This window comes from Filicampus tigris, chromosome 6 (genome assembly GCF_054856515.1).
Source record: "Filicampus tigris isolate MCC_2025a chromosome 6, RoL_Ftig_1.0, whole genome shotgun sequence".
NCBI lineage: Eukaryota > Metazoa > Chordata > Actinopteri > Syngnathiformes > Syngnathidae > Filicampus > Filicampus tigris.
In genome coordinates this window covers 23,411,426-23,433,036 of record NC_141222.1, presented here as the reverse complement: position 1 = coordinate 23,433,036, position 21,611 = coordinate 23,411,426, and the positions used below count along the sequence as shown (strand labels likewise).

Below are 21,611 nucleotides of genomic sequence, written 5' to 3'. Positions count from 1 at the left end.
TCGCGGGCATGTACATTTATTAATTACATCCCAATAAATAAGACAAACACAAACGCTGAACCAATATTGTTGAATCTCAACAATTGACAGCAACTTTGAGAGGTTATGAATGATTAAGAATGAAAAGGATGAGCAATCTGTCTTACCGTTGGGCTGCCGCCAACTTGGTTGCAAACCGCAGTGCTTCATTGCAGTTACTGCATTTAACGAAATACAACATGTTCGGAAATAGTTGCTGTAACAGTGCAGTGATCGGCTTTAGGCGCACAGACCATTTGGGTTCAAGCATGCACAAGTGAACAGACCAGATAGAGAAGTGATGTCCTACTGTTTCTTTACCTTTCTCCTGACTACTTCAAAATCACAATTAACTGTATGTCTAATTTGCATCAGACGCCTCACATCTTAAGTCAAAAATCACACAAATGTGCATGTTTGCATAAAATAATGACTCATCGTATTAAAAAGAAAAACCCAACAGATTAATAAAAGTGCCTGTAGTTTTGGCATATTTGTGCAAAAGTCCATTGAAGAACACTTACCGGTAAATTGCTTCGGAGTGAGAAAACACTTATCAAGAACCTTGAGTAATACCTCTAAACCCTAAGTGGCGTATGATTTGGTATAACTTAAAAATGATTAATTATCACCTTCTGGACATATTTCTAAACAATAGTCAAAGGCAAAAAACGAAAAATAAAAAAAACTTATTGGAAATTTCTTGCGAGGATCCAGAGATATACTGTAGAAGAGTGGTGCTACCTAGTGGTAGAGAGGAGTATGACAATTGAATGACGTCACTATCGGTCTTTTTCAGGCGCATACAGGTAACTGTGGCTTTAAATTAAATTAATAGCCCTCATCTTGTGTCAGTTGGGTACTAATATATATATTAAAATGAGTTAAACATGTTGCTGTTGTTGCGTAATCCTGGCTGAGCTCTTCCTGTTGCTTTGTCTGTACATCTTCCATATCTTAAACTGCAGTTTCGTGCATGTAAACAGTTTTGAAATAAAATAATTACGAATGTGTTTTTTTTTTTTTTTTCCTATGCGACACACAAACAAATCAATTGCGATTAAAGTAATCAAAAGATCCTATACGTCCATCAGTCACAAAAACATACAGTATGTACTAAAGCAAATATCACGACAAACCTTAACATTCTCACCGACTAAACTACAAACATTGTCCAGGCATTGGCAGTCTTTCGCATCATGGCACCAAGACAAAGGATGGCACACCCAAATATTTACTTACTTGGACAAGCAAGGGGGGGGGGGGTTATAAAAAAATAACATGAAATGACACTGATATGCACACACCGAAGTGTGTTTCAAGCATGCAGTGATGCCAGTCATGATCATATAATGTGGAGCGCATCCATCAGCATCACTGAAGTCGTACGACAACACTGACTGATTACAGGTTGCTTTCCTGGGTGTCAACGGGATGCAGGCCTCCGTTCTCGTGGAGTCTCTTGGCACGGTACGTTTCGTAGTGAATGTTATGAGTCACCTCCTTCAGATCCTGTAAGTGAGACCTGTGCAAACAAAGAGGAGTTCAAATGCAGTAAATTCAGATCAACCTTACAAATGTCGCGTATTCCATCATATAGTGGCCCGGGTGCGCTTTATTTACAGAAGCGCAGAGAGTAGTAGTAGTACTAGAGAGGTTTTATTCTCTTATGTTGTGATGTGCCTGCTCATTTGCTCAATATACAGTGCTGTATTTGTATATCCGAATCAGAATAAGCTTTCGTGGCCAGGTGTGTTAAAAACCAGAGGTGGGCGTTGTACTAAATTTAGTGCTACCGGTACTCCATTTTCATCATCCGTCATTTATCAACATGCGTCATTTTTCACTAACGGTTTGTCAATGACGGACGCGGTTGGTGACGGATTACTCTGACGGGTGGAAAAAAAATCCACCTTCGTCAGTGCTCAATCCGCCATTTTTTAAAAAGTGTCCCGTCAATCGTCAGCAAAAAGGGCATCCGTCAGTGTTAAAAAACATACAAGGAATTTATCACCGGTCATTTACAATTGTGCAAACGGTGCGAGGGGTTCTCAAGCACTTCAAAGTGCCCAGTAGTGATGGTAATACCGATGAACAACAGTTAGGCAAATAAGGCAGGGTGATGAGGCTAAAACAAGAATTACGCATTATATATATATTATGCGCAAGCTAACTCTTCATGTCAATATTCAGTTGGCCAAGGTGCATGAACTGATGAAGCCTGCTTGGATGAGAGGCAAAACATCTCCTAAGTGAACCATTATTTTATTGCCCTATTTCAATGCCCTAAGAATTTTTTTTTTTACCTGATGATGAAGTCTCTCAGCTGGGCAAACTCGCAGTGATTCATATTTTCAACTGCAACAAAAACAACAACCAAAAACAGAAGCCGTCAATATCGTCTCTGTGGCCGAGGCTGGAAAGTTTGGAAGAAACGACCGCTCACCTTCGACTATTCCCCATGCAGTCTTCCTCCCCAAAACCCGCTTGCCATTCACTTGATATTCTTTGTCGCTGCCCACCACGGCAAAGGGCATGGCCTCCTGTGGACGCGAGGCATTGCCATGAGATTGAACCGGACCGCCGCGAGGGAGCTTTGGCGGGTGTCGCGTGGAAACGCCAAATCACTTACTCTGATCTTGTCGTTGTCGCTCTTGTCCTCCATGTCGTCGTCAAATTCTTTCTGCGGGTAAAACTCAATGCCGTTCATCTCCAGCTCCTTCTTCACCTGCAACACAAAGTACGGAGAACACGACAGTATAAAGACACGCATTTGTCTTTAACTCCGCGCTCGACACTTTTTTTAAATTTTTTTTTTTTTTTTTTTCTGGTAATGGAGTTGTATGGTAGGCCCTTCAAATGGTATGCAAAAAATATCAATGGCTAAGTGTTGTTCAGTTGAATTTAACTTTTAAGCTCTATTTCTATACTTGCATTAAATCTTTAAGAAATGTTTGTGGTAAAACATTTATTTAGCTTGTTTTTTTTTGTTTGTAACTTAGATGCAATCTGTTTCAATATATCATTCAATCAGGCAGTTCTTTTCCATGATAAGCTCCTATCTCACCGTTTGTGAGTGTTTTGCAAACGTAGTGAATGTTGATTTTTCGCCAGGGTTCGTTCAAGGTCGCAAAGACATTCGCAAACAGTTTTAGCGGTCGCAAACAGTTTTTCCTGTCGTCATGAAATTTTGAATATGTCGCAACTTTCGTTCGAACATTTCGCTACCTTCGCCGCTCAGTGGGATATGCGCTTTTTAGCCTATTTAAATGCAATGTTAATATTCAAATTGCGTAACGTTACAGTGACATACAATAGTATCCTGTATACTTTTAAGGAATAAAACCTTTTTCTCCTTCACGATGAACAATTACGCCTACTACGCTACTGTCTTTTTCCCCTTTGGCTCCGCTGCCTTGCAGTCGATACATTTTGAAGACCCACTTATGTAACCATATCGGGATCCTGCAAAATAATCGTTGGCGACGGGCTAAAACTTCCAAAGTCACAATTAAATTGGTACATTTCATAGTTTTCACAAATCTACACTATTGATCAATCCACACAAGTGGGTGTTGTTGCTGTTGTTTTTTTTTTTTTACAAATATAAGTGTTGATGTGTTGGCATGCTTTATTTGATGATGCAACGGTACTGCTCGAAGAAACGTTTTTTTGGGGGGTCTCCTGAAAAGTGCTGACTTTTATTTCATTCCTTAGATGCCATAGTTTGCAAGTGCAAAATACTTTCTCATCTTAGTGTAACCGTTTATGACAACAAGAACGTTGACCGTAAAAGGCCGCAATAAGCAAAAAGGTCTGCGCTTTCAACGAAGCGCCACTCACCCGCTGTTTGAACTCCTGCCTCTCATCGGGGGTCATGGTGTCAGCCTTGGCTATCACAGGAATGATGTTGACGGAGTGACTCAAGCGCTTCATGAACTCCACGTCGAGCTGCCGCAGTCTGCCGCGCGCAGCCGATAAACGAGAGACGAGAGAGTCGGTTGGGAGGGGAGCTGTCACTCTCCATGAACGCACAAGTGCCGATGATCAGAATGGCAGACGGAGGCGCGGGGAAATTAACTTGTCGCGCCTCATCGGTCTCATTGACCTTCACCGCTCTGAGAATAGGAGGTTCTCTCGGTCGCAGTTTGACGACGTGGACTAAAGGTTGAATACGGCGAGGGCAATTTCAGCCATGACGAAGCTCCACTTACGAATGCCCAGTCGGGGAGATGAAATAGAGACAGCAGTGCACTCTGGTATCTGGGATGCGCTTCTTCCTGGTGATATTCACCTCCTCTTTGAGGAACTTCTCATACTGCTCGTTGATGTACTTGCAAATCGGCTCCCAGCTGCGGACACAAATGAAAAAGTGGAATTGAGCAGATAAAAAAATAAAATAAAATAAAAAAAATGTGTAGGACTAAACAGTTTGGCTTGGTGGTAATTCGGTGTTATGAGCTCAAAGAGGAAGTCAACCAAATTTTTTTTTTTTTAGAATAATATGTTCCATGCAACTTCTCTAATCTAAACATGGCATTTTGATAAATATTGCGTTTGTGGAATATGTGTTCAGCAGCAAAATCCACCTGTTTTTAGCCATCTCAGGGGGCGGCCATTTTGTCACTTCTGTCTACTGAAAATGACATCACAACTGCTCAGGGCTCAGGTAACGACCAATGATGGCTCAGTTTCAGAAAACAGGTGAGCTGTGATTGGTCATTTCCTGAGCAACTGTGATGTCATTTTCAGTTGACAGGAATGACAAAATGGCCGCCCCCAGAGATGGCTAAAAACGGGTGGATTAACTCTTATTCCACAAACGCAATATTTATCAGAATGCCTTGTTTCAACTAGTGGGCTTGCATAGAACATATTCTTGAAAAAAAAATGGGGGGTTTTGGTTGATTTCCCCTTTAAGCAGCAAAATTTACCCATTTTTAGCAATCTCGGGGCGGCCATTTTGTCACTTCCGTCGACTGAAAATGACATCACAGTTGCTCAGGGCTCAGGTAACGACCAATCACGGCTCACCTGTTTGCTGAAAGCCGAGCCATGATCGGTCGTTAGCTGAGCCCTGAGCAGCTGTGATGTCATTCCCAGTCGACAGCAAGTGGAAAACCACCCACCAGTTGTCGTTATTGATGAGGTCCCCAAAGCCGGGAGTGTCGACAACAGTCAGCTTCATTTTCACGCCGCCCTCCTCAATAACTGCATACAAGGAAGCATAAAAACAATGAAAATACGACACATTACTCAGTTTGATGGATAGCCGTCTTCAATGCTGTCCTACGCAAATCAAATAAGATAGAAAGCAGTGCACTGTAATTATTAGGTGACAAAAAAAAAAACAATTCGGGTTTTTATTAGTAAATGTGGGCAGCATGGTGAAATAGTGGCTTGCGTGCCACATCCCAATCATAGTTTTATGGTTGCCTTGCGATTGGCTGGCAACCGGCCCAGGGTGTACCCCGCCTGCCGCCCAAATTCAGCTGGGAGGAAAGGCTCCTAATTAGGACAAGCGGTTAAGAAAATGGTTGGATGAATTAATGAATGTTTTAATTTATTGCAGAATAATTTACGCGTCCTCTGCCGCTGCAGACACGGCCGTAAAAATGGACCACCCAAGCAGCTTATTGCCGATTTATCACCTCTAACTCCCTGCTGCTCTAAATCATGGAGGACATTGTACAGTGTTTATCCTCATGCCTGTGCAGTTTTACCAGAAATGTCTGGCTTAGAGGAATGAGAAAAGCATTGGCGCGATACATCTTCAGTAGGCCTCGAAGCAAATGTCATAAGTGTCAACATCACCGTCTGCTCCAAACATTCCCGGGGGGGGGGGTTCAAGGAAAGGGATACAGTCGAGGACAATCTACGATAGCTGATGGCTAAGTAACATTTGTCAAGTTGAAGCTATAGTCATAAATAGGCATGGAGAAATAAGGTCAAGCTTTTCATCAATGACGATACACAACAACAACGCTTGTGTTACATGATATGTTTTTTTTTTGTTTGTTTTTTTATACCAGATGGTGATTTCACTTTAACTCATTCACTGCCATTGATGTATTTTTTTGTCTTTTCACAGTCCACCCATTCACTCCCAAGGAATGCATTTATATTTTTCTAATTTTTTCAAACGTTAAGGTAAAAGAGGGTATGAAAATATCTGGCAGTTAATGAGTTAATAGTCACCAGGGTTGTTCTGATGCCAATTGTTTCATCTTTTTCCCTTTTTCACGGCCCTCAGGATCCTACAACAATCCCGTATTATGAATTCAGCAAAAATAAACAACAGAGGCATGAGAGTTCACCACAAACCAGCGGACCATTGTTGTCTCACAATATTCCAAATAGAGTAAACGCAATAAAATATATCCAACTATAGCCATACACCACATTTATGATGAAATTGTCTGCCGGAATGGCTTTTCCTCATTGGCTCACTCTGTGTGCTTGTTATGTCTTTATTACGCTCAAGGGACCACTCAGCGATCCACCAGTTGCTCATCCCTGACATAATGCCATTGATACCAAAGTAAATATATACAATTTGTGAAATAAATTGATAACTTAATGATAAAAATGATGGCAAACAAACCGGGGTAATGGGAAAATGGAATGCTAAAAAGGTTAAATAAAGATATCAGATATGAAAACAAGGTACCGTATTTTCCAGACTATACGTCGCTCCGGAGTACAAGTCGCACCGGCCATAAAATACATAATACAGAAGAAAAAAACATATAAGTCGCACTGGAGTATAAGTCGGTGTATTGTTTGCTGACCTTGAAAAGGAAAGGGATACGATATAATGTGTTAATAATTTCACACATAAGTCACTCCAGAGTATAAGTCGCCCCCCCCCCCCGGCCAAACTATGAAAAAAAAAAAACTGCGACTTATAGTCCGGAAAACAAGGCAGTCAGAAAGAAATAAAGTTCGACTAAACTGCCTTTTAAAACTATCAACGCTCTCTAATGCCCTGAATTGTTTAAATATGGATCAACGTGTTGGCTATGTGTCAGAATCCTCTTGAGTTCCCCTGTTAGATAGGACGATGGAAGCCTCCCATATAAACAACCTGCATGAGAATGAGTTGGCAAGTGCGTTATTTCATTTCTAAAAATAGAAACGCTGAGTGTGTGTCGCTGCGTGTACTCACCGTGAGACACAGATTTGATCTCAACGGTTTTGGGGATCTTGTCATCACGGGACCATCCTGCGCTCCTCCTGCTCACCTGCGACTTAAACAAGGTGTTCACCAGAGTCGACTTCCCGAGACCGCTGTGACCTGATGGTGAAAAGAGTCTGAAGAAGAGGCCTGAAAAATACACTGTTTGTGCCCTAGCTTAAAGAATGGGAATGCAGTACAGTAAACTAGTATTTATAGTGAAAAAATATCAATGATAAATGTGTACTGAAGATTAACTCACCATATCTTTAATCACTGGCAGAGCTCGGATTTTTTTCCTTGGGTGGCCAAGGATATATCGGGGGTCCGCACAACCATTTAAAAAATTTTTTTTTTTTACAAACCCCCAAAATCTTTAAAAAACGATTTAAAAATATCATCATATGTTCACTATGGGGAACAAGGGAAAATGTTGAAAAAAATTCCAGGGAAAAAAAAAAAAAAAAATGAAAATCAAAACCAAACCAAAAGTCAATTATCTGGTCTGGCACCTGGAGGGTACAAGCATATTTTGGGAAGGTGATGGGGGGGGGGGGGGCAGTGCCCTTGCGGCCCCCCTAGCTCCGCCAGTGTCTTTAATATTTAAAAACATACAGAACGACGTTATATTTATATGTATTATTTGCAATGAAATATAACATCTTATTCAGTTAAATGCATAGAAAAATACATGACAAATAAAATAAATGCATTTAAACATCAATTTTAAGAACTATATGGTTCAAATGAATGCAGCAGATATTAAATGACTCTTGATAATAAATGCTTAGTGGGCCGTACGTGGCTTGCGGGCCAAACGAGTCGGCAGGCTCCTGACGGTCACACTCACCGACAACCATGATGTTAAAGTCAAAGCCCGTCTTCATGGTCTTCTTCCTCATCTGCTCGATGATGGTGTCGATACCGATGTACCCCAGCAGAGTGGACCCCCCGCCGGTGCTATTGGAGATGCTGTGACCATGGCCGCCAATGTGGGCTGCGGCGTGACCCGCCCCGTGGCTCACGTTTTGGCCTACGCCGTGAGAGGCCCCGTGGCTCGGGCCGTGACTCCCGATGGGCACGGGGATGGCGCTGGGAGGCGGCGCCGACATTCCACCCATGCCCGGCCCTTGAGGCGGGAAGGGGCTGGAGGGGGAGGGAGCGCCCACATTGGGGGGTTTAGCGGGGACAGCCGGTTTGGGTCTCACTTCTGGAGGAACTATGTCCGACATGTCTGTAGAGGAATACAAATATGAGTCTTCATCCAGAAAGTCTGTCTGTCACATGTGTAAGAAGTAGGCCAGTGGAGTAGCTGGGTCGCCTGCTCCTTTCTCCCTGCAGCTGGGTCGCCTACTCCTTCGACACTAGGGATGGGCAAAGTACGGCTCATGGGCCAGAATTGGCCCGCTCTAATCTTTAATCCGACCTAATGAGGTTTTTTTGTTGAGGGAATTTTTCAGTTTTTCCACCTGACAAATTGGTTTATAAAATATAATTTTGCTAATTGATTTATTGGAAGTACTAAAATATTAGTAGTATAAAAAAATATATTTTTATATATGAATTTTGAATTAATTGTTAACGTAAACAATGCATTTGTTCCATTCGTTTAGCCCTTTTGTCCTGTAGGGTTAGTTTATTGAAATTCATTTATTCTTTTTCTGTATTGAGTATTCATGTTTCTCATGATATAATTTAATTGATTTACTATATTTATATTTGCTTTTGAATGTATTTCATGTATTTTAAAATGTGGTTGATTGCAGTAATTATAATAAAATTGCTTATAATACATTTTTAAATGGATGTTAATTATATGTATATTTTTTTTATTTAAAAAAAACTATTTTACTGGACACACAAATTTTAATTATTATTATTTTCATATTTTACCTCAAATGATCTGGCCCATCTGTTCAATTTCAAGATCAAATATGGCCCTTGAGCACAAAAGCTGTTCTACATGCAAAACCGACTCAACGTTGATCTAGACCAGGGGTCACCAACCTTTTTGAATCTGAGAGCTAGCTTGTCTCTCGGTTTGGTCACCACTATGATAATGACCTTTGAACTTTTTTTTTTTTTTTTTTTAAACAAATTAATATAAATATTTTTAATTTTGACCAATGTTACTGTGATTTCAAAGTCAATAGAAAAAAGAAAAAAAGCATCTTACTGGTGAGCTAGTTTCACACCAGGCTCAGGGGGCTGCTTATGTGGCCCTTGCAGGCAACCTGGGCACCATGTTGGTGACCCCTGATCTAAACTTATCCATCCGTTGTCTATAGCACCTTATCCTCATTTTGATCACGGTTGAGCTAGAGTTCATCTGACTTTGAGCAAGCGATGACGTACACCCTGCACTGATCGACAGTCAATCATAGGGCACATGGAGATCAGGTACCGATGCAATTTTTTGCGACATTGTCATCAGGAGTTACAATAACGTTTTGCTTGTCAAATTTAAAGAGCTTTTGGTGACAAGACAGGATTTGCGGATGGCCAGTGGCTCAGATTCTGATGGTGATAAGCTAGCAGCCCACATTCAGAATCAAAGCTGACAAGTTTTATAGGGGTGTTCCACTTGAAAAGGATTAGTCTCATTAGACAGTACAGTGTAATACTGGTGAGCACATCCGCATCACACTTGGGAGGTTCTGGGTTTGAATCCCCGGCTTTCTCGCGTCGGGTTTAAAAGTCACCAAAGTGAGATGCAGCCCACCCGTGACTTTAATGAGGACAAGCAGGACAGAAAATGAATGGATGGATGTGGAGATGAGCTTCGGCCGCCTCAAAAAAAAATCATGACAATATTTAATTGCTTAGCATACTCTGACCTATATTGGATTATTTTTAGCATGTTTGATAATCTAAAGGTGAAGAGGATTCAACATTCGCTGTCCTGCCTAATTAGAGTCATCTTCAAGTACAGCACATGACGTGCATGTTTTGTTTTGGGAATGCGGGAGGAAGTTGGAATACTCTTGAGAAAAACCCACACAAGTTTGAGCCTCAGAACTGTGAGGCAGACATGTTAACCACTAGGAAACCGCGCTGCCCTACTTTTATTACAAATGTCATTTCATCGGGGTCATGATCATGCAACATTTGATCCAGAATGTCGGGGGAAAAAAAAAAAAAAGTCCCGAAAGTCTGGACACAAACAGTTTAAGGCAATGTGGAGTAAGTACGTTGGGTTCACGTGAATCTTGTAATCACTAATGTTGAAAATCATATTGAAGATGACATTTGTTAAGATTCCAATTGAATAAAATGCAACTTTTTGAAAATTTGCTTTTTTTTTTTGCCAGCGTGTTACCATAGAAACCCTGGTAAAAGCACAGCTGAACTGTCATAAAAAGCCCTAAAATATTTGAACCACAGTATCTGACAGTACCAGAAAATAAAACACTTGTTCGGAATTTAGTAAGGAACAAAAGGGAAAGGAATAAGGATCCTCACCACTGTAGTACACCCAGACACCGTTATAAATGTTTAAATACGCAGACAGGGGTGAGTGTGACACCACTTGAGGTGTTAAAAAAAAAAAAAAGCACATATGTCTGAATCAAGCAGTGCTAAGCTGACAGATGGTAAATAATAATAATAACAACAGATAAAAGACAAGTGAGGTCCCAGCCTGCAGGCTTTGTGCACATGGAGCTGCCTGCTTCCTTTCAGTGCAGCCCGGTCCACATGAAGCAGGTCACCCTGGCTGTCACTACACATTTCACAACATGCACAAGCCATGCAGTGCCCTGTGCTGCCATTTGACACACATGCATGCACACTGTCACAGCAGTGCATGCTGAGACGAATAAGAGCGACTCCCCACGTTATGGTGATGGATGGCGTCAAAATTGCCAACTGTTTCTCTTCATTAAACACACATTTCTATGTGTGGGGTTGATAATAAAAGAAAAGATCACGTTTAGCGCCTTTGTCTTCCTGTTCCAAACGACAAAATCATCCTATAGCGGGCTGTGTCGGCCCCTATTGTGTCTCGCGGAGGAGGGCTAGCGGCTAATAGGAGCCACGCGCAACTATGCTAACAACTGCTTCGTCACTAACCTGTCGACGCGACGACGTCTCTTCAGGAGGCCGCTAATCTCGCCTAATTTCAACAAAGCAGTTTCAGACACGGCGGTGGCGAGATGAGCAGATTGTTCTGTTCTGGGTACCTCTTTTCCTCTCCTCTCCTTCCCTCTGGCTCCCACCCCTCCCTCCTTTTCTTTTCCTCCGTTACCAAGGCGACACGAGAGGAAAGAGGGCGTGGGACGATACGGCGCGCATGCGCAATACGACCACACCTCAATTTTCGCCAGATATTTTCTATATGGTTTGTCCTCAATCGAGGTGGGGTACACCGTGGGCTGGTTGCCAGTCAAACGCAGGACACTTTGACAAACATCGGCCGGACAATTTTCAAAGTCTTCAATGGACCTAACATGCATGTTTTCTGAACGTGAGAGGAAGCAAGCACGGGGACGTCACACAGGGAAGCCAAGATTGGAACCCCGAACCTATTTAAAATGAAACATATTTAAATACAGTGCTCAAATGCCATTCTTAACTTCCAGCTGCCCCCCCCCCCAAAAAAAAAAACATGATTGTAATGTTTATTTTTATGAGGGAAAACACCACTCCATTATATTCTATGTAATTAAAACGTACAGCAATGACACAGTAAGAATTAAAACGTTTTTGTCACACTGCAGTGATTGAATGGTCATGGCGCTGCCCTTTCTGGTATGCCTGCCTTGGCCACCTGAGGGCAGTATAAGACAAACAGATTGAGACGTCTCAAATTTTCTCATCAGCTCAGCACTAATATTACTATATTATATAGTATATCTGAAATTTAAGAAATTGAGATATGTACACTTTCTGAAGTGGCATTAAAAATGCATTCCAATTATATAATCTATTTAATTATAAATATCTTGGTCATCAGCGAATTGCAGAGCACATGTTGCATTAATTTAGCAGTGTTTTACTAAAATATGTTATTCAAAATGCTTTATTTTTCTATTATTTTTTATTCATTCATCTTATTAAATAATTGGCTGATTGAGTTATTCTAAATAATAACATGTACAGTAGTTATTGGTCAAATCTATCATTTTACATACTGTATACATTTAAATGTGTTGTATTCATTTGATTAAATAATTGGTTAATTGTAATTGAATTATTAAATAAACAAATGAGACTGAATTATACTTCATAATTGAAAGGAAGATCTGTAATAGACACTTTTTTTTTCACCCCATCTAGGAATAACATTTTAAAAATACACCTTGTCCGCCCACGAAGGTTGGTAAAACTACAACATACGTGCAGTTGCTGCAATTATGTACATCACCTGAACGGATCTCATCTCATCCTCCTTCCATTCTTCCTTGGCTCTTCTTCACGTTTATGTGCGCCACATTGAAACGCGAAACTAACCAATGTTTTTCTTTATTAATCAACATGTCTGCTACTGTACTGATAAGCAGCGACATCTGAATGTGCTCACGCCCCCCAACAGCCTGAAAGGGCCTTCGGTCCTCTCTCGACTGCTCTGCACTCACCCTCATACACAGCATCCGGGTAATAAATGCTGACGTAATAGGGATCCTCCGGTTCCTCCCCTGGAAGGCGAGTCCTTTTAGGGCATTCGGGTGCAGACGGCCTGTCAAAGAGCTCCTCCTCGAGGTTTGAAGGATGACGCAGTTTGCTAGTAGCTTCGAGACGGTAGGCTCCTGGTAGAAAATCGCTTACTTCACTGACATTTGGTGATGCGATTCCAGCGTGCGGTACAGGAGATTTTTGCACAGGACGCACCAGACATGTCTTAAATTTTGTTCCTCCGTACGTCCACCAGGGGGCCTGCATTGCTCCGGCTTTGTCGCTTGATTGGCAGTTGTGTTCCTGATCAACCTCATCATCCGTCCAAGGCTTCGACCAGAATCTTTGCTTCTCTCTGGATTCTACGTTGACTGATGTGTTGGATAATATACTTCTAGTATCTTCTTTGGGATGCCACCTGAGTTCAGTGACGCGGGGATCCTCCCTCCAACGCGTTCTCAAGGCCGCAGACTTTTCAGGAGTCGTCCGCCCATCTGTTTGGTTCTCAGAGTGCATTTTCTCATATCCAAACTGAGGATACGGCTGCAAAATCTGGGCTTAAAGAAACAAGACAAAAAGCAATGAAAATGAACATGACTTAATTTCAAAATAATTTGTCAATTGAACAGGAAAATTTCACGCTAACATTTTTAAAACAAATAAACAAAGCTAGCTTCAAGCTACAAATATTTCTTGCATTAAACTAAACTTAAGCTCGTATCACCTGAGCGGCACAGGTTTGCGAGTGTGTGCGCACTTAGCGAATGTTTTTTTTTTTTTCTTTTCTTTTCTCAGCATGTCTGTGCCTGTCTGGTCAATGATTATTGTCTCCAGCTTTGTCCATTCCGCTCCCTCCTACCTTGTCTCGTCCAGGTGTTTCTCGTTGTCTCATCAGCATGCCTGTATTTAAGTTAATATTTTTCGTTCAGTCCTGGTCGGGTTGTTGTCGCTGTCATGTGTTTTGTTTCTCCTGGTGTTGTGTTTTGTTCTCTGGTGTTTCTTTGCTACTTTGAGTTTTGGATTTTTCAAAATTAGTTTATGCTGTTTTTTTTGGTAATAAATATTTTCATCAGTACGCCCTGCTTCTCCTGCCTCCCTGCATTTGGGTCCTCTATCCCGCAACCATGACAGAATGTTGTTTTTTCATCAGGGTTCGTTCAAGGTCGCAAACAGTCGCAAAGACGTTCGCAACAGTTTGAACGGTCGCAAACAGTTTTTCTCGTCGCAACGAAATGGCAGCACGTTAACGGCGGTATGTACCACTGCAAGCAAGGTCGCAGTGAAAACATGGATTGGTTTTGTACTAATAAGGACGTATTCCATTTAGTGCTATGGACTGGGTAATGACACACGACAAGTGCCGTCTACCTTATACTAGGAAGATAAGGGCTTTTTTGGTAAAATAATACCCCCAAAAATCTTGTTTTAATTAATTTTTTTAATACAACCAAATTATTTAGTGGGGCTTAAGAACATTCCAGGGAGGCTTTGGCCCCCCTAAAATAGGCTAATGACGCCACTGGATGGTACTCTATTTTTTATACATATTTTTTTTTAAGATAAACTTACTCATGAAGTAATCAAATCTTACAAATACCTTTTCATGATTTTTAAGGGGGAAAATTTGCTCAAAGCAAGTGAAACGCTTACAAAAAAGCTGCCTGCTAAGTACCAATTAATATTTTGGCAGATAAAGAGCACGCCTTGTTTGCAGATTTTTCCTGTGAGAAGCTACCCTCTCATGTTGGTGTTTATTTGTCGTCTTGGAGTATTTTTCTCATCAGTTGTACTCAGTCCATGTTTTACCTCTACTGGGGAAGTCCAGCAGCGCTTTCTGATCGTGCCGATCCCGCCTGGCTTGGGGCTCGGTCTGGTCCAGAAATGCGTAGCGAACGCGGGTATGAAGTGAAAGGCTCGGTTTTAGTTGAAGCTGATCAGAGGCCGAGGCGTTCGTCTTTGGAGAAAAGGTGACGGAGGTCTTTGCAGGATGCTTTACAGTTTTTTCTCCTTCATTACGCTGAAGATGCTGACAGTGTTTACTCCAAGGAGGACACTTAGCAGGTCCAAAACAGGTGGAGCTGTAGAGAGGGGTGAAAATGTTAAATGTTAAAAGGGATGTATTATGGCATGCGCTTTAATACCACTCACGATATAATACAAGAGATGGATAATGCAGAAATATTGTACAGCGCACCAATCTCTCTATGTGTTTGCAGTAACAAATTACGTTTTTTTCCCCAAACTAACAAATGTATCATCTGACTATATACTGTACAATACATCAATAATCATCCCCAAGGATGTACATTATAAAATTAACCTACAGCCGTTGCTATATTATGGCTTTAAAAAAAACAGCGGATGACGTTCAATAAGTTTCAACAGAAACTAGGCTCTGCTGATAACATCGCACTTTTTAAACTTAACAAACTTATCATCTCACACTATACGCCAGTAATATAATTAAACTAAATAGCCGACGATATCTTGAACAAGATTGCGGCAAATGACATTCAATAACTTTCAAAAGAAAAAAAAAGGCTGTTGATAACTTCTTGCGCTTTCAAATTTACAGTCGCAAAGTAAATTGTGTGCTGCGATCTTGTGGACATGAGTGGAATTACACCCTAACGAGGCCCAAAATGTTTTTAACTGAACCTAAACAATAAAATAAAATAAAATACGATCAAATAAATTAGTTTTTTTAATGACCCACAATAAAAGCTCCATTGTTCTATTACCTGTCAGCACCCGAGTGCATCTTTTGATTTCTTTCGTAGGTGACATGCTCGAGCCTAACGTCAATCCCTTTCCTTTTGACGGGAGCAGATACAGGAGCGGATGCAGAATGAGGAGGAAGAGGAAGATGAGGATGGTCTTTTGGTTGTTTGGAGGACACCGACAGCCGAGGGAGTAAAGGTGACAGGCGGTCAAATACGCTCATTCTTCTTTGGACCGCTGCTTCTTACAGTGGGGAAATTAGATCGGTATGCAACCTGGTGAAGAATGGAATAAAGAAACATTTGTGGGAGGCTTACAATTCCTTCTGGAAAAAAAAAGGCAACCAACAAAACAAAACAAATTTAGGTGTACAAATATAGACCCATCCATCCATTCAGTTTTAGAGATAGACCAGCATTAACACTCACATTCACACTGTCACTGAGTGCAAAGTGAACCTACACTGATTGCAATGTAGTCAGGCGAGTGTAACTCTGTGACTAGGCCATCACAAATAGACATTTCTCAACATTTTAGCATTGTAACTCAACTCAATTTTATTCGTATCACAAGTGAATAGTGACACAAGTAGCATACGGTAAGTGTCTTCAAGAAGGAAGGTCAAACAGTGGGTTGAGAATTTTAGTTTACTTTAATCATTACACAATACTTTGTGATCTTTTTTTGTCTTGGATTCGACAAATACGCCATATATTAAAAAAGTAAAACTCATACTAAAATTAATAAAAGCTCAAATAAAATAACACATTTTTTGGGGGAAAAAAAATCCTTCGATCTAACAAACCTGCTCCAACAGCTAATTAAAACTAACGGAATTCCCCCCACAATAAATGAAAAAATAATTAAATAACTAGATAAACAAACAAATAAATAAATAAATGGAATCCAAACTAACTACAATGAAATACCCCAAAATAACCCTGTTTGGCAGTATTTAAACAAAATCAAATCTGTACGTTTGAAACAATGATAATGATGATTTAAAAAAAAAAAAAAAAAAGTGATTACAAAAGTTACTAACCCGCACGTGTAGGCTGTTGTCTGGCTGTTGTCAAACTTGAGTGAGTCAAGGAGACAAACAACATGACGAGGAAAGACACAGTGGGCGACGTGGGCGGACGGCCGCCATTCTCGTGATTCCTGCACACTGAGGCTGCACTATTGTTTGGCACCCACGCTGCATCCTTGCCCGGAGCTTCGTCCTGCTCTTGACATCACAAATACTCATCACCAATACAGACCATGCTTTTATTTTGGGGGTGAAAAGATAAAGGAAGCGCACGATAGTGGCGTGACTCACCCACAGTCAGTACAACAAAAGATCTCTCTTGATGCCATTAGCTGTCATCTATGAACACACATCTGCTGCTTTAATTAGACACATTGTACTACAGTCACTACTACACGGTGGCACAAACCATCCATATGCGTCCCAGCATCTGTTGTTGTGCCAACGATGCCAGGGAGAGGAGGAACACACCCACTTCCTGGATAATTCGATACATTTACAGCAGGGGTGGGCAAATATTTGTGCTCAAGGGTCCCATTTTATTTGGAAACAGTTACAGACAGATGGGCCAGGTCATTTATAGATAAGGTTGGGCAAAAGATTTTTTTTTTTTTTTCAAAATATTTCTATATTTTTAATGATGTACTTATAATTATTTACCAGTTATGTTAATGAAATACTTTTGGAATGTAAATTAGTTCATTTTAATATATTAACTTATCCTGAGCAACGAAGCCCCAAATATTTAATGTATAAAATATATCAATGAAAAAATAAAGTCATTAAATAATTTTAGCAAAAAAAAATTTGGCTACTGCGACAAGTTGAACATGTAAATGCTTGGCCCACATGCTGTACTTTGCCCACCCCGATTTTCAGCGTCAACGGCCACAACATTAGGTACACCTGACATTGCAATCAATACAAAAGTCGTCCTTTACAAAGATAATCATGCACAGTTTTAATTGGTTGGTTTTGCAGTGGTTATAAAATGCTGTTTGTAACATTTGATCTTATGAAGCTAAATAAGAGAACCAAAATATTAAAAACACCACAACAGTTTGACACTACTGCAACCGCCATGATACACATATGGGGTTGTCATACGGAACAAGAGACGCGTGGTCTGAAACAATTGCAATGTGTCCTTTTGGATAACCTCCAGTTGTTTATGATACATAGAAAAGCACACATTTATTGATAGTCTAATTTTGAATTGAATTTGTATCTATTCAATGGGTATTGATTTTTTTTTCTGAAAATTACATGAAACATGTTAAAGCAGCACTGGGCAAGAATTTGACATCAATAAAAAAAAATTTACAACTCTTTTGATGAAACATTGACTTATAAGTAGTTGAATGAGTCTTTTGTCATGCCCTGGCGGGGTCTGTATTGTTTTTACTGGCACTAAGCAACTTTGAGGAGGATGGGAGCAACCCTGGCACACAAAAAAAAAAATACAAATGTCCTGAATTGCTTTACGGCATACTCACTTCCTCCTTTCGCTACACGGACGGAAGTTGATTCGAACGTCTACGCGCCATCATGGCAGAAGCCCCAAAACAAACAAAAAAACAAAAGTATTGTTTAAACAAAATTAGATTCATTACCTCATCGCTATTCATCTTTCACACAGCCACTGGAAATAGAAATGTAATTCAGTCCAACTTGCAGGCCAGCGAGAGCTCAGGATTTCATGACATTATGCAGGGTTACCTGATGTGTCCGGTATTATATTATATGCCACTTGAACAATATGAAAAATGAATACATAAGTCAACACCATTATACAGTACACTTGAAATGGTAGCCAAAATACAAAAACAACACCGCATGTTAAAAAATTGGCACAGGTGTACAATGGCACAAAAGTTGACATCAAGCTCTTCCAAGGCCATCATGTCCCCTCACAATCTCGTTCTGGCATCAATTACAGTTGAACCCATTTGCTTCACTTTGGTCTGATTCACCCCGGGGGGAAAAAAAAATTACAATATGCTTGGGATCAGAGAAAAGTTGGTGTGATGGGATAAGGCTCCCATGGGATCATATGAGAGCATCCGTGTCATCATCTCTGCAGTTCACGCTGGCCACCAGCGGGCGATGCCGGGCGCTTTTGTTGCTCCACATGTGTGTGTCGTGCAGCCCGGGCTCCAGGAAGTACAGGCACGCTCCGAAGCCCGCTAGTACCAGGACTGAAACCAGCAGGTAGAGTGGCACAAACCAGTCCAAGAACAACCACGACATCACTGGGGGAGTTCGGAGGTGGGGTAGGTCCCAAATGAATGAGGAGGAAGAAGGGAGTCTTGATGTTGGGAGAGAGGAGAAGAAGACACGAGTTATTTTGTTGTACTAAAACGATAACAACAAAATTATAATGTGTTTTCTAATCGTGGAAAATGGCACGCTATGGTATTACTTTTGAAATACAAAGACTGACAATATAATTGGAATGTAAAGAATCAAAGAGTTTGTGCATCATGATTTATTGTGCTGCTCCCTCTGATTTGCCCACCTTGGCCACCCGGGGGCAGTATAATACAGACGTCATACAGACGAAGAAGAGCCACGACTATTCTCAGTGATTCAACAATCTTAAAAGGGAAGTCAACCCATATATATATTTATATATTTTTTTTCAAGACTATGTTCTATGCAAGTCCACTAGTTGAAACAAGACATTCTGATAAATATTGCGTTTGTGGAACAAGGGTTAATCCATCCGTTTTTAGCCATCTTGGGGGCAGCCATTTTGTCACTTCTGTCAACTGAAAATGACATCACAGCTCATCTGGTTTCTGAAGCTGAGCCCTGATTGGTCGTTATCTGAGCCCTGAGCATTTTGTCAATGTCATTTTCAGTCGACAGAAGTGGCAAAATGGCCACCCCCAGAGATGGCTAAAAAGGGGCTTTGGGGGGGGATTTTGCTGCTTAACTCATATTCCACAAACGCAATATTAATCAGAATGCAGTGTTTCAATTAGTGGACCTGCCGGGAACATATTCTTGAAAAAAATATGTTTGGGTTGATTTCAGCTTTAAATCAGGGGTTCCCAAGTCGGATCCTCGAGAGTTCCTATCCAGCCTGTTGTAGATGTCTCCCTCCAACACACCTGATTTAAATGATCAGGATCATTAGCAGGCTTCTCAAAGATTGCTGGGGAGATGATCATTGGGCATCCCTGATGCCTTAAATAATATGTACGTTATGTTCATTGATGACTGAAAATTACGGCGGAAATGAGTTTTGAAATGAGAAATTACGATCACGGAACACATTGAGGTTCCACTGTATTGAGCGAGTCATGCATGTATCGTCAAATATGTTTCCACAAATCTTAGCCATGTGGAATTCAACATAGAGAAGAGGACAAAGGCCGTGCATGTACTTATATCTGGTACCAAAAATCAGTTGCATGCTTTTCACAGACATCTTTCAAACAACAGCGACCGAAGACACAAGCGCTCACCTGTGCACGCAGCCGGACCAGCGCGTGAAGGTGTGCGACTCGGGTCGGCAATCAAATCCGTCCACGCGGGGCGAGACGTTCCGTCGCGGCTCTCAGAGTGCCACGCAAACCGAAGCGAAGTCCAAAAAGATGACAGGTGCTCTCCGAGAAGCACAAGAGACAGATGCTGCATGCAGCTACATCCTCCGAGCTCATGCCTCTGACGTTCAAAGGAGGGGTGGGGTTGCTATGACAACACCCCTGCTCATGGCAGAGAGGAAGGAGGGAGTGGGAGGGAAACTTATATAACTATCATCTTTTTGTGTGCGTGTGTGTGTGTGTGTGTGTGTGTGTAGGCGTGATGGGTGCAAGCCCTTCAGATGTCTTCAGCTTGCCGTGTAAAATCAATTCCATTCAATTTAACAACAAGGGCCAACGCGCAGTTTCTGTGACAAAAAGAAGGTGGGGGGGGGGGTTGGTTAGGCTGTCTTATCGACGATGACTGAAAGCGGCCAAAATGATGTTTAAGAGTAAAAGCTGATTTATTATTATTATTGCTCACAATAAAAAAAAAGGCAAAAGCTCAGCACAAACAAGTTTGGTGGCTATTTTTAGCCAAAGGGAGAGGGGGGATTCATAAAAAGCAGCCGGATGACGGGAAGGTCATAACGATGTCATTTACAAGCAAGAAATGATGATGTGACACTTTTAAGGCGACAAGAAAGGTTGTGTTTTCTTCAGCATCTTGACGTTCTAAAATGCCAAGCACTTTTTAAAGGCCACTGTAAAACAGCAGCTTTACAGATGCCGGGTCTGCTCCACAAGTGAGGTGCGTTGTAGTACGCATTTAGTCATTACGGCCGACTGTTATTATATTTCCGGATGTTTACAAATTGGAAATGATAATGGGGAGTGACATTTTAAGCGTATGTTTGCATGTCAACCAAATTTTACTTTTGTGGCTTCAAAGCACAGTAATCGAACAACAAAAACAACACTTGTATGTGGCATTATCCATGGTATTACATGTGTTGAACCACTAGGGGGAAGAATATCATCGCTGGCCTGTGAAAAACACTTAGGTCTATTTTATTATTTTTACGTGAATGGGGTTTCCACATTAACGTGAATTTTTTTTTAAATTCCAAAATTAGACATAAGTGTTTTTCACAGGACAGCGACGATATGCATGTGCAATGTGACTACTGGCGCATGAAAAGTGTTGTGCAGGCAATTAATGAAGGCAGCGCCGTAGAAGAGAACATGCAGTGGTCTTGCTTTTTAAAAGAACCCAACACAACACGTTCAGTCGGTACTTGGCACAGTTAGGGACGAATAAACCCATTTCCGTCCATGCTTAGTTCATACTTAAAAAAAAAAACTTCTGGTCCTCTGTCCTCTGTCCAGAACGTGGCTCATGGGTGGGCCTGGAAAAATCTGGGTGGTCCTAAATATTTGTCTCATATAGTCAAATAAAATGACAAACTGAATATGAAGTTCAGATCTTCCTAAGACAACCACAATTATGCCATTCTAAATATTCAATAAAAAAAAAAAAAAAAAAAAAAATTAAAATAAAAATAAAAAGATAATTTAATAA

General features: G+C 41.0%; 1 protein-coding gene and 1 long non-coding RNA gene across 9 annotated transcripts; one reads left to right on the top strand and one right to left on the bottom strand.

Annotated features, from left to right (window-relative positions):
* On the bottom strand, positions 1-20,272 carry septin3 (septin 3). Of its 8 annotated transcripts, XM_086032441.1 has the most exons (14): positions 20,033-20,272; positions 16,572-18,867; positions 15,550-15,804; positions 14,615-14,886; positions 12,772-13,365; positions 8,046-8,429; positions 7,187-7,315; positions 5,148-5,229; positions 4,233-4,370; positions 3,862-3,979; positions 2,651-2,746; positions 2,465-2,561; positions 2,325-2,376; positions 1-1,543 (listed from the first exon to the last, which is right to left on the bottom strand). In XM_086032441.1, the coding sequence occupies exons 3-14, from the start codon at positions 15,750-15,752 to the stop codon at positions 1,423-1,425; spliced, it is 2,286 nt and encodes a 761-aa protein (XP_085888567.1). In that variant the 5' UTR covers positions 15,753-15,804; positions 16,572-18,867; positions 20,033-20,272; the 3' UTR covers positions 1-1,422. The 8 variants fall into 8 exon arrangements, 7 of the variants coding, with proteins under 7 accessions (XP_085888567.1, XP_085888561.1, XP_085888562.1 ...); XM_086032435.1 differs by lacking the exons at positions 14,615-14,886; positions 15,550-15,804; positions 16,572-18,867; positions 20,033-20,272 and adding an exon at positions 13,533-13,643; XM_086032436.1 differs by lacking the exons at positions 14,615-14,886; positions 15,550-15,804; positions 16,572-18,867; positions 20,033-20,272 and adding an exon at positions 13,533-13,630 and having other exon boundaries at positions 12,772-13,360.
* Positions 12,796-13,883, top strand: LOC147146330 (uncharacterized). Its single transcript, XR_015087039.1, has 2 exons — positions 12,796-12,934; positions 13,065-13,883. It is a non-coding gene; the product is annotated as an uncharacterized LOC147146330 (long non-coding RNA).
* Positions 20,273-21,611: the final 1,339 nt, after the last annotated feature.

What these genes read in the sequence shown, in the direction of transcription:
- septin3 (XM_086032441.1), bottom strand. Translation starts at nt 15,752, where the DNA reads ATGAGCGTATTTGACCGCCTGTCACCTTTACTCCCTCGGCTGTCGGTG. An exon ending in GCGACAACGACAAGATCAGA is followed by an intron (nt 2,562 to 2,650) that starts GTAAGTGATTTG and finishes TCGCGTCCACAG; the next exon opens with GAGGCCATGCCCTTTGCCGT. An exon ending in CTGAGAGACTTCATCATCAG is followed by an intron (nt 1,544 to 2,324) that starts GTAAAAAAAAAA and finishes TTGTTTGCACAG; the next exon opens with GTCTCACTTACAGGATCTGA.